The 13,456-nt window shown below is 38.5% G+C and overlaps 2 protein-coding genes and 1 non-coding gene across 3 annotated transcripts; 1 reads left to right on the forward strand and 2 right to left on the reverse strand.

Annotated features, from left to right (window-relative positions):
- Positions 1-284: 284 nt before the first annotated feature.
- Positions 285-7,169, reverse strand: LOC134740786 (venom serine carboxypeptidase-like). Its single transcript, XM_063673403.1, has 8 exons — positions 7,029-7,169; positions 5,506-6,287; positions 4,614-4,726; positions 3,448-3,615; positions 2,829-2,996; positions 1,960-2,219; positions 1,504-1,632; positions 285-531 (listed from the first exon to the last, which is right to left on the reverse strand). Exons 1-8 carry the CDS (start codon positions 7,070-7,072, stop codon positions 300-302), a joined length of 1,896 nt encoding a protein of 631 aa, XP_063529473.1. The 5' UTR covers positions 7,073-7,169; the 3' UTR covers positions 285-299.
- Positions 7,170-9,071: 1,902 nt separating this feature from the next.
- On the reverse strand, positions 9,072-13,376 carry LOC134740932 (uncharacterized). Its single transcript, XM_063673587.1, has 5 exons — positions 13,333-13,376; positions 12,948-13,147; positions 12,186-12,378; positions 9,600-9,734; positions 9,072-9,386 (listed from the first exon to the last, which is right to left on the reverse strand). Exons 1-5 carry the CDS (start codon positions 13,340-13,342, stop codon positions 9,220-9,222), a joined length of 705 nt encoding a protein of 234 aa, XP_063529657.1. The 5' UTR covers positions 13,343-13,376; the 3' UTR covers positions 9,072-9,219.
- Trnad-guc (transfer RNA aspartic acid (anticodon GUC)) lies at positions 9,108-9,179 on the forward strand. Its single transcript has one exon. It is a non-coding gene; the product is annotated as a tRNA-Asp (tRNA).
- Positions 13,377-13,456: the final 80 nt, after the last annotated feature.

The raw sequence follows: 13,456 nt of genomic DNA on the forward strand, positions 1-13,456 counted from the left end.
ACGTCACGTCAGCATGCTGGCTGACTCATATGTCGTGTGTGTATTCTTATCAGTTATCGAGCATATTGAATCGGGTGGACCAAGGAGGCGATGAGCCTTCTATTCTAGTACCTAGAAAGAAATAGCACCTTTGAATAGTCTGTAAGATATTAAATATATTGTGGTTTCGTAACATCCGAGAATGGACCGGGATTAAAAGGGTGGCCGAACTCTTTCGCCTCGCAAAGGACAAACGTTCCCTAATAGTTGGAAAGGCACCTGAAGAAGTAGAAGAAAATAAAATTAAAACAAATCATTTATTAAAGATATAAGAAAACATCGGTATTAGTAACATTACTCGTAGTTCCAATGCGCAAATACTTCTGCATGGTAAGCAAGGTCGCTTCGTACTGCATGTTCCGCTGACCGAGTGGTACGCCGTGGGTGAAACGGGTGATGAGGGCCTGCGATGGCGCGGGCACGTCCTGGGGGACCATATGGCCTGCGCCGCGAAACACAACTTCTGTCAGATGGCCCCCAGTCTTGTGGTAGCTGGGAAATAATTAAAGACAATATTAGGCAACCTAGGAAAATTCGGCATACGGCCAGTTTTTGAGGCACAGTCTGGTAACATCGTAATTAGGCATAACGTTTCGTGACCTTGTCTTTTATTGTCAATAATCCGTTTTTTGTTAGACAGTCGAGTGTTTTCTTCGTTATTATTCAGAACGACGGAACTTAATCGCGTAAAATTAATAAGTTTTAAATTGAATAATAATGAGGAAAAATTGTGAACGTTTATAAGTGTTTTCTTGTCTAAATTCTATTAAATGAGTTGTAGAGAGAATTTCGTTAAAATTAAAACTAGGTATAGGTACGTGACGAGGTTATAAAAGGGTACGTATTTATATGTTCGTTTTTCTACTCGTCGACTGTAGTAATGGTTGAACTAAGATTTCGTATACCAAACTGTAATTGCGTACTTTTCATGTATGGGCTCCCAACTCAACTATAATATTCATAAGCAAACGCTGTAATCAACTATAATGAATTCGACTAATTACGTGGCGCCGCGGTGCAGTGGAAAAGACACCAACGCGTGACTTTTTCACGAGTAAAATTCATATATTAATTATATTATGCACGCGTTGATGTCTTTTGTACTACTGAGATACTTAACAAATTTTCTTTAGTTATTTAGGTTTTATAGTAGAAAAAGTATTATTTTAGATGACTCCTAAAAAAACCTCTCATCTCAACCCTCATCCATCATGAAACTCATCATCATCATGAGTCTTTTCGTGCCTTCATTAGGCCACGAAGCTTGCGGAGCTAAACACGGTACTCGACTAAAAAGCACTCTATTATATCACGATTGTATAAAATACTATATTTAAATAGCATCGTTATTCATGATTGCCGGTATTTTAAAGAAGGCCACCATCAACGAATACCAACTCGAGATGTAAACTAACATTCTTTCAGTTGGTAACAACTTTCCACCAACAAAACTACGTTATTTACCCAGCGTTTCTGCCGTTGAATATGAAGGGGTACCGCGCGGCTTGCAGAAACTCCTCAGTGCCATTCCACTTCCATGTGCGAGCGTTTTTGGAGGTTTGCAGGCAAGGCAGCATCATGTCTAACTGCCCACTGTTGAGAAAACATGGTCTAAATAAAAATCTAAGATTATTGAGAATTTTGATTTGGTTACATTCGATCGATCCAAACACCTCAACTATTAGCATTTGAAGCCCCAACCCAAAAGCATTAGTCCTTTCACGAAATTGATTTAATGGGAGGCTAAGGGGCAAAAGATAAAGGATTTGAGTCCGTTCATGAAAAATTATAAGGTTAGGTTTCCAGCATACCATTAATATGATATCAGAGCAAATTTTTGGGTGATTCCGAGTTACCATATACTTAAGATGCTTTATTTTGTTACCGACAGGAGCTAATTAAATTGTTATGATAACTTACCAATACACCAACACCCGATAATGATCCAATAACTCCTCCAGCATGGGTTTCGTGCTGCTGAGGAATTCCGGAGCCAACTCAATATTCACGGTCACGTTGACGCGACTGAACCGAATGTCCCCGACGTGGAGGGCTCTCTTTACGTCTGTCTTGTCTAACATTTCAGTGTACTTCCCGCCGGAGATATTGTCGCGGAGGAAGTTGTATGCATGCTTTTGATGGGACATTAGGAGGAGAGCTGATACGAGGCTGACCCATTTCTGTAAACAAGATGAAAGCAGGGTCAATATTTATATACCTTATGTGATGTATTCCGCTCTTCTATTGTAAAAAGGTTTATATACTTACGGTTTATATTCTTATTTTAGTTATATTTTATTTAGAACCTTGTCACTGTAAAAAGTTGAATACGTTGCCATGGCATAGCAGTCTAAAAAACATCCTAAATTTTCCCTGTAAATATATTTGTGCTTCGTTTTAACAAGTGTTTCCGTGAATAACGTGACCATCACACCTTATGTACCTATGAAAACAATAAATGACTGATAACTGATCTGAATGACTAAAATGTGAGCAAAGAAGGTTCGTAATGGCAGTTGGAAAGCATGGAGCGATTCTTCTAAATATTGCAGAGTAGGTAGAAGTGCAAACTTGGAGTTTGAATTATCTATTACTGGAGCATGCGGATGCGGATTGGAATCCTATCCTAATAACAGATTAAACCACAGTTATACCTAATAAAGGTCTTCTGATCGTGTCCTAAATATTTTGCAGGCAATTGGAATCAAAATTAAAATGTAGTTCCGTAGTAAAATCGTCGTCAGTGGTGTATGAGCCCCAGAAAATAATAGCTTGCTCTCATAACCTACCATCTTAGCGGGAACGCTCCTGTTCTGAGCGATGTCGTCCTGGAAGCCTTCCACCAGCGGTCTGATGATTTCCACTTGCGTCTGGTCAATCAGACCAAAGTACTCAAAAGCGTCCGATATATGCGCGATTTCTGGTGGGTCTACCATTGCGTTGCCCAGCATCACACCCTGTGGATATGCGGAATTATGAATTCATCGTCAGGCCTAATTTGGCAAAATTAGCTAAGGGGTAACCGTGACAAAATCGCAGTGCTTTAGTAGGGCTGCATTGGTATTGGTTGAGACCAGGCTCAATTTAACTAATTTGAATAGAAAATAGGAACGCCATTATTAGTCTCTCTTAGATGCTTGTCATATATAAACTAACCAAAGATCACGATCGCTGTCGATGTTATCGTGTAAGATAGTATACGATAATATTAGCTGGTGACAAAGCTAGATCGAGAAAGGTTTAGTTTAGATAAACTGCTAAAAATTTAATATTTCATTCTGCTACTATGCGTGGTCTGCTACGCACGTGAAAAAGGGTATACCTTGAGTCCACTAAATGGATCTACCTTATTGGAGGCCTTTTATTTTCCTCTACGTACATTTATTTAACAGAGTAATAACATCTAACCTGTAAATTGAAGCGCGGTGAGCTGCCCCTGTGCCTATGGATCCTATGAGCCAGCGCCGGGACATACTTGCCGGCGTACGATTCACCGGCCACGAACAGTGGCACTGCTTGTAGCTCGGGGAAGATCTGCATGAACTGCTTCATCGCCACGTGGAGGTGGGTCGTGTACTGGAATCGGTAATTCTAAATTCAAATCATTGATGTCTTATGCGCTAGTAAATTTAGACCAGCGGTGGCAGCATGGTTCCATTTTTATCGCCTGTCACTATGCCTGTCACTTTCGCATGTCATTTTTTATGACGGCTGATCGGTGATCACGTGGTGCTTTCCATAGAAATCGAAGCTCCGGAAGCTCCGGCCCGGCCCCGGCCCGGTCTAGCGCGAGTCATCCTTTATGTTATGTATGCCTATGCTACCAGATTAACCATTTTTTTTATATACTACGTCGGTGGCAAACAAGCATACGGCCCGCTTGATGTTAAGCAGTCTCCGTAGCCTATGTACGCCTGCAACTCCAGAGGAGTTACATGCGCGTTGCCGACCCTAACACTCCTCTCCCTCGAGCTCTGGCAACCTTACTCACCGGCAGGAACACAACACTATTAGTAGGGTCTAGTGTTATTTGGCTGCGGTTTTCTGTAAGGTGGAGGTACCTCCCCAGTTGGGCTCTGCTCTAGATCTGGAATGACATCCGCTGTCCTGTGCCCTACCACACAAAGCGAGATGTCATTCACAGTGCCCATACCTCTCTTTTGGACGTAGTTTAAGGACATAACCGGGTCCATAATATTGCTTCGGTAATAAAAAATGGTTAAACACGAAAAAAAATTGTTTACTATTCAGATACGTCTGCAATGCAAGCTGTACTTACTATAGTTTTCAATTACTTTTTTAAAATAACGTCTATCAAACAGCGAGTTGGAGGAACTGTCATAAGGATTATCATTCGCTGCGTACATATTTTTAAGGAAAAATAAAAGTTTTCACCGCTTTGGGCTCCGGGGTTTCGGTAGCTTAGTTGATTAAGAGCGATCGTACCGTTATTCCGAAAGGTCATAAGTTCGAGTCTTGACCGGAGCGGTGTTTTTTTTTTTCAATTTGTCCTATGTATGTATGTATGTAATATAAAAATATTTTCTGTAAATAATGAGAAATCGTGTCACTACCGTTTCTAAGTCCTTCGCAAAACCATGCTTGCTCTCCGTGAAGCTGTAACCGGTGCCCACCGGGTTGTCGATGAACAGGAGAGAGTGGTTATGGATCCAGCTGTAGCGGTTCTCTGAAATAGAATTGTAAATGGTTAACCTTTTTAATTGTATTGTAGTGTGCTTTAAGAGTCCCCAGCAAGTTTGGCCGAATTTCACCTTCCCATACAAACGGAGTTTCGTTCTCATTTTAAAACTACGTGTTGGATTGTAATAATAAGACTGCTCGTACAATGTCATAATGTATATAGGCCTGTAATTAATTTATATAGCTCCAGTTTATAAAACAAATGAAATAGAGCAAAAACAAGTTTTGTATGAAAAACTTAAATTCGCTGTATTTTTAGGGTTCCGTACCCAAAGGGTAAAAACGGGACCCTATTACTAAGACTCCGCTGTCCGTCTGTCTGTCAGCAGGCTGTATCTCATGAACCGTGATTACACTAGAAATTTTCACAGATGATGTATTTCTGTTGCCGCTATAACAACAATACTAAAAAGTACGGAACCCTCGGTGGGCGAGTCCGACTCGCACTTGGTCGGTTTTTGCAATTATATTAAGGCTATGTACTTGTGCCTTGGTTTAAGGTACTAGTAGTTATACGTTCTTACTCAACTTCCCTGTATTAGTCTATGCAGTGGCATTAAAATGTCACCGATTATTGCATGCGACTTGCAAAACATACTTAGCCAGCAATTACCTAAAAATGCCGTTTGAAGGTCTGTAGAAGCCTTTACATCTATTTGAATCTTATTGTTGCATGATACCAATGCAATACTGCGTTTGTAGTCGTCTTTAATCGTTAACGTTTTCCAACGTATTTATATGTGAATCATTAAAGTAGATACTTACTTTTTAATGTTCCAAACTGACTAACAGTGAAAGGTCCTACTTCGTCAAAGAGCCCCGCCATGCTAGACGCTCCGGGCCCTCCTTGTAACCACACGATCCAAGGCGTTTCATTCACAGGCTTGTCAACCACCGGGAAATACCAGAAAAATAAGTGAGACTTCAATTCCTCGTCTACTGTCAGGAAACCGCTGTAACTCTCGAACCCTAAGAACAAATCTTGGTCTACTCTACAAGCGTTCCGCGCCTCAGCTATGAGTCCGTCTTTTATGAAAGCCGTCAGAAGCAAGGCTGTGCCATTATCGACTTTAGCTTCTGGTGTTTCACTTGACTGTGTCTCTTCATAATCGTTTATTATGTTCAGGAAATCCACGTCAAGGGCGTTTCCGTATAGATCTTTAGTAGATTTCTCAGTACTTGTTAAAACTAGGTTATACTTTTTAGCGATATAATTTTTCCTGTTAATAATGAAAGAGTCGTCTTCATCGACGTTCTCAAGAGGATCGTCCGCAAGTTTTTCGGTGGTTGACACGCGGTTTTCTTCTTTACCAACTCGTGTAATAATTAGAAAATCTTCGTCAAAAGCCTTTTCACGTGCATCCTTATTGGCTTGAGCATCGGTTGCGTTCACGGGGTCATTTGTCTTGGGAATAGGTTCCTCTATATTGGTTTGTAAGTTATTGGTTTGCGCTTCAGTAGTTGTAATGTTTGGAGCTGAATCATCTTTACTTATCTCGTTCGTAGCGTGGATGTTTTCGTCATGTTCAACTACTTTCCCACGGGTACTGGAAAGTGCAATAGTTGATTAGAATTGTGGCGTGTAGGTACTTAATCCATCACTGATTTTAAACATTCGAAAATATTGGTGCCTACGCCGTTGGAGGCATATTGAGTAATTGAACAATTAAGGAAGTTTGCCATAAAAGATTACAGTTGAAGGTTACGGAATCCCGAACTATATTATATAGATAAGTAGGTATGTACCTACATTTTTATCATATACTTACCGAGGTCCACTCCCATTTAGTGGCTTTTATGAACTATTCCGAATACTCAAACCTACTGACCCAAAGAAAAAAAGGAGAATCAATATAGTTACATAGATTACTAGAGTTAGACCAAGATAAGTCTGCAACGATTTTGATAGCACACGCAGTGCAAGTGTTATTTTAAACGTCAAACATCTATGAAATAACACTTGCACTGCGTACAGCGTATGCTATCAAAATCGTTGCAGACTTATCTTGGTCTAACTCTACTGTTTTATTACCTAACCTACTTATCATACAAATATTATATTATAATGTTTTAGGTACCTATTTGTGAATATTTTTGCGATAATGATAAAATTAAGTACAAATACCTTAATCTTGGATATTCCAAATTAGTATATTTATGCAACATATAGAAAATAATTTATTATAATTATAATTGCTTCCCGTAAATTATAAATTATACGTGCACGTGGAATTTAGATACCAATTAGTTCCATCGTCTAAAATTATAATTAATAAAATTGCACTCACCTGCTGACCATAAATATTACTAATAACAAATAAAATAGCTCCATTATGTTAAAGTAAAGTTAAAACTAACTAATCTAAACACGAGATCGGCCCCGTGCGGGCATTTCTGTCAAACTGCGGAGTATGGCCAATATCTGAAGTTATCTTTGTGAACTGCTGAACTGTGCGCTGTAATCGCGTGGCGTGTATCTGCTGCTCTCAAACTTACAGGGAAACCTACCCAGCTGTCTCCGCTGGCTCCGATTTGATTTATATTCATATATAGGTATATTATAGAGTAGTCTAAAATAACAGACTAGTATTTTTTTCTTCCCAAACTCAACCTATTGGGAGAAATTGTCCTCCAAAGTACTGAAAAGAGAGTAGGAAGTATGAAATTATGTACATATTTATATACAGATATTTAAATACATAGAAAACACCCATGACTCAGGTACAAAGAATCGTACCTACTCATCACACAAATATATGTCCTTACCGGGATTTGAACCCAGGAACACAGGTTTTTAGAAGGGATCGCAACCACAAATGTGGCCACCATTTGCCGTTTAGTTAATAAAGAAAATAATAAGCAACATTAAACTATGTGAAAAAGACCGTAAGTTGGGAAATCAGTAGTAGGACAACAGTATTAAAATATTGACTTATACAGAAATTAATTGGTTTACAGTGGAATCCGTTTATTATGACTCCGCTTATACTGACCAACCGCTTACTATGACGTAATTACTGTGCGAAGTTTTGTTTTTATATAGAATTAGTTGTGACAAATTCGGATAAAATGACTTCGCTTATAGTCACAAATCGCTTTATGACCTATAAATCCTATTTTCATGAAATTATGTCCGAATGTGTTCGCTGGTTTTCGTGGCCGTCCCCACGTCTTTACCTGCGAGGACGTTTGGTGCGTGCGTGGCGTGTAAGTTGTTTTAGTTTTGATTCTCAGTGAGTCAAGTTGATAATAGGTTAATAAAACTCATCTCTCACAAAGGAATTTGAGATTAATTTGGAAAAAGTTACTCCACTATGCTTTATGTGACATCCGTTTGATATGACGTGTTTGTCACTTCCCTTCGATGTTAGTGATGTTATTATATGCGGATTCTACTGTATTAGTAAACACAGTTCCCCAATGAGGGCGCCACTGGACGGACGATGCAGTCTTAAAAGAAACTCATTTTAAGTTTTTACCGGAAATTACAGAAAAGTTTGGGAACCCCTGTTAGACTGTGTACGTTTGACTTACAAACTAGTTGAGGCCTAACACTGCCCACAAAATCACAAACATTACATCACAGCACCACAGTCAGCGTACAGGTATATATACAACCCACTCCTTCGACGAGGCCTACTTATATGGGTGAGAGGAGAATAGGTAGATACATATTGTATACATGGTAGAGTTTGGGTATCCATACTTATGTGACGTTCTCAATCAAAAGGCACTACTTTGTCGCTTACCAGAAAAATGAAATTTGCTTGTATCTTAATACAAACAACCTGTCAGAGCGTCCTTATGGTAAGCGACAATGTGGTACCTTTTGATTGCGAACGTCACATATGAGGGTTTTTTTTTGATTTTTATTAAATAAATAGTGGCTTACAAAATTCACCTTTATTCTTAATCCAGGCAGGTACATATCTACTACTTTTTACTATTAGTAGGTACCACCCACAGGTACCACCGGACCACCGCCACTACACTACCAAGTTGGATGTTTGTAAACTGGTAACACGGTTGTAAATGGGATAAAACCCGGTATTTACCGGCTACCCATCTCAAGTTGAGGTTAATTAATATCGAAAAACAAGTAATAGGTATATGTAAATAATATAATATACCTATTTCTCTTTGCTAAAACTTTAGGTACGTCTATATAATGTCAATGAACTTCAATAAATAAAAAACGATATTTTGTTATCTAAATAATGTACTAATTGACTTTTTAATCCATAAATTTTCTTCAATTGCAATCTCATTATCATACACAAATAAGGTCATCAAGCTTCGTAATCTTCAATTAAAATCACATGACTTAGTAATACAATACAATACAGTTTTTCAACCATACTATCAAGTCTTCGGTAGTATAGTGGTAAGTATCCCCGCCTGTCACGCGGGAGACCGGGGTTCGATTCCCCGCCGGAGAGATTCTTTTTGCATTTATTATTGTTTTTTTTATATCTTTAATTATTCCCCTCTATGGTTCATTAGAAGAAAATCTTTAATTCTAGTCATTACGCTTACAAGTTTTCCCACGTGGCTAGATATTTCTCGAGTAGTTTCGAGAAATTGTTTAGTATATTCAAGTTTTTCCCTTTCCAGGCGAATCAACTCCGAGGCACTTTCATCTTCATCTACAATAGAAAGATTTTTACAATTCAATTATGAAAAAAGTCTTAAAAACGAACGAAAATTAGCATGCAAATAGATATTTATTGTATCTATGTACGTTAACTATTAAAAATAATTTTCCCCCTAAGGGAATATTGGGGGTCTGGCACATTTTGTAGGAACAGTTAGTGTTTAATATATATATATATAAAAAAATACAAAAATATAGTAGGTACCAGATTCATTGTCAGTCTTCAATTTCTTTTGTTTCCTCTCACGGTGAGGGCTACTGGTCCCGACCTCGTTATCGGCATCAGATATATTTTGGGATGAATGCCTTCTCTTTTTGCCTCGTCTGGTTTTTGTAACGCCTTTGGGAAAAACAAGAGTATGGTTACCTACTTTCGAGTGACATTGCAATTCTTTTATACAGGCAACTCAGATTATTGATATCGGGAGTAGACGTGTGCGCCGCCATAAAAATTCGCGGCGGCGGCGCGCCGCAGATTTTTCGCGGCGTGGCTGGACCACGCCGGCGTCAAGGTCGTCGGGTGTTGTTCGATGGTTCTTATTAAAAACAAAGTGGAGTTTTTAGCTTTTTTACTATATTTATAAAAACAACATAACATAATGCAATCATTATTGTTCATCTTATAGCCTAAACTGCTAAATAAACTCTACTAGGCCATCAAGAATGCCATGCAGGCTACACAAGTTGCAAATCCTATGTGCGTATTATAAATTACATGCTTTTTGACAGGTCTCATAATTCATGAAATAAAACTATGAAAACGGATTATATCGCGTATATTGAATATATAATACATCCCGGCGTTTCGAACCCTATTGGCGATTGAATTTTATTTACTCGTGTCTAATCGCGATCGTTTAGCGTTGAGAATCAATCCTGCCACTGAAAACACCCGTTCACTGGGCGTACTGCTGGCAGGTGTTGCCAGTACAGCTCTGGCTAGTGCAGCGATCCAAGGAAGAGAATCCATACTAATATTAAAAATGCGAAAGTCTGTCTGTCTGTGTGTTAGCTCTTCACGCTTAAACCGCTGAACCGATTTAGTTGAAATTTGGTATACAGATAGTTTGAGTCCCGGGGAAGGACATAGGATACTTTTTATCCCAGAACTCACCCCTCAAGGGGGTGAAAAGGGGGGTGAAAATTTGTATGGGGAATCAATAACCGCTGAATCCGATTTAGATGAAACTTGGTATGGGGATATTTTGAGCTGTGGGAAAGGATATAGAATAACTTTTATCTCTGAAATCTTTCTTTAAGGGTGTAAAAAATGGGGTGGAAATGTATAGTGTGGAGCAATTTGGGGGTGAAAAAAGGACGGATTAAAAAGCAGATTTGTTTAAGAATTAAGGTACCCAAATTACTAATTCCACGCAAACGAAGTCGCGGGCAAAAGCTAGTAACAAATAAACCGCAGTAGCCAGATATTTCTAGCACTCCTGAAAAGCGGGATCTGTGTACTCATCGTAACTGAAACTGCTGTGTTTTAATGACAGTTTATTCAAAAGGCTGGAAGTTGTATCGGTCTTTGAAGTACTTGGCATTGTGACTGGATCTGGTGAAGCTAAATATGTCAGTAGGGTCGACAAATCGCTTGATCATTTCCGAAAGAAAAACTGCACGCGTGGTGTGCTCTTTTTCGAGGAAAGCGTCAATTGCCGCCTGTGTCCTAGATCGCCGTCGTACGCGACCTAGCGGTGAATTCAATTTTTCGAAATTTAGCTTACGGCGCGAATTTTTAAAATCGCGGCGGCGGCGGCGGCGTGGGGTCTACGGCGCGGCGGCGCCGCGCCGGCGCGGCGCACATGTCTAATCGGGAGCTCAAAAACAATACAAAAGGTAAATGGTAATCATAATCACGGTGTATATCCCGGTCAATATAAGTTTAGTTTACAGTCAGATTATTGATATTTGACAAATAAAAAAAATACATGTGAGGCTTCGGCCTCAATTTGCGTCTAAATGAGCAAATGGTCCGATTTTTATTTATTTGTCGCATTGCATTTTGTTAGATTTGGAATTTTGGATAAAATTAAGCTGGTTTGAGAGTTCCTCATTCTGGGCGGAATTAATACGAAATCACTAGTCCCGAAAAAAATTTAAAATTAGGTACTAATTTTTTAGGACATACGGTAAAATTGGGTTTATATTCTACTGAATAGGGAAATAATCTTTCCACTAAATTTTATCGAAATCTGACGAAAAAACAATTCGACAAAAAAAATGTGAAGAAAAGTATAGTTAGATACGTTGCCAAGAAAAGGAAACATTATTTACCAATCCTAATTATTAAGTGTGGTAGTCAGAAGGTGCTCCTTCAGTCTATTTATTTTTTGTTTAATCCTTAACACTTTGATTGGCAATAGATTGGCAGAAAATTAGAAAAACTAATACGGCGTGCGTGAATCGAACTCAAAAATTAAATACCTACAGGTAGGTAAGAACAGGAAAATGACACTGTAAGTGTGTCTGTTATGTAAAAATATAAATACTAACCATAATTTATAGGTGCTTCCTCGCTATTGTCAGCCATATACGATTCTTCTTCATCTGAAAACTATAATAGAACTATTAGAAGTGTTAAATTAAGTGCATTGGAACCCAGCGACATCATGTGATGTCAGGCTTATATAGGTATAATATACAGCTTTTTCTACTGTGGTCAAGTCTGATTTAGCCTGATTCACTTGTGTTTTAGGGGTGAAGAGAGTAAAGAAAAGAAGTGGGATATGGATATACTAATTCTACGCAGACGAAGTCGCGGGCAGAAGCTAGTATTAAACATGTATACTAACGCTAACTTCAGCTAAAGGGTCACTCTTTATCACCACACCAGAAACCACGCTCTCTCCGATGATCTCCAGGATGGTTTCCTCCATCTGGCTGAGGCTGGCCACTCCATCCGGCGGCGGCTTATTGCTATCTCGGGCCGCCTTCAGCTCCAGGGCCCGGCGGCGGACTCTGTACTTCCAGTCGCACCAATACTGAAGTTTAAAAAAAAGGTTGACAGGCTTATAGTCTATGGTTCATTGTTTCTATTAAGCGCTCCACCACGCTCCACTTACTTTAGTACAATACAACAAATGACAGATTTTCAATACATTGCGTGATGCGTCGTTTGTTCGATAGATTGAACTCGTTCCACATACTTAGTCGGCAATGTATCGAAAATTGCATTGCAAGGTCTTTGAAGATCTTTATCTGCATTTCTGAAACTTCACTAAAATGTGTTTATGACCAAAAAAAATATGAAATAGTTAGTAGCTCTCATGCTACCCAAATGAATAAACTTTTAGAGGAAATAAAACAAATCATTAATTGCTTTTCATAATTATTTTTGTCACTGAAATCCTATCCAAGCAAAAAAAGATAATTTGGTCTTACGAATACCTATTTAAAAGCCAAAATATCATACACCTTAAATTAAATAAATTTTCATTTATTTAGGACCAACTAAGGATCAATCTTGTTACTGACACATTTTATTCTTACAACTAATGTTTATTTTTAAATATACCTATACCTATATTTAATATTTTGATTGTCAAAATACCTTAGACCACCCTTTTCCATCTTTCACAGCACCTTCCCCGATAACATTTAGTTTCTTGGCACAAACATTCCATAGCTTCACAGAGTGGAGTTTCCCTCTGCGACCCCTGGTCAACCCTTTAGCCAAGTCTTGATGTTCATTCAGGTAGTCTAAAAGACCCTTTAACTGCTCCAAACTTACTTGCTTTCGGGCTTTTAAATCTTAAATGCAAAAGGATCATCATCTATTGATTACATCAGACTCATTAAAAAATATATAGAATTTAATTTGGAATTAGAATCCAAAAAAAAATACCACCACATTTCGTTTGACGTTTCTAATCAACCTAAGAATCACTTGCGCGTGCACTAATTCAAACGAACGAAAAAAGCAATGCTGAACTAACCTGTATCCATTTTATCTCAAAATATAAGTAATTGTGTACTATTTACATCACAGCACTACAGCACAGCTTTGAAGCACTTATTTATTAGTTAATATTTCAATATTGTGTTGAAAATATCGTAATT

This window comes from Cydia strobilella, chromosome 4, assembly GCF_947568885.1.
Source record: "Cydia strobilella chromosome 4, ilCydStro3.1, whole genome shotgun sequence".
In the NCBI taxonomy this organism is placed as follows: Eukaryota; Metazoa; Arthropoda; class Insecta; order Lepidoptera; family Tortricidae; genus Cydia; species Cydia strobilella.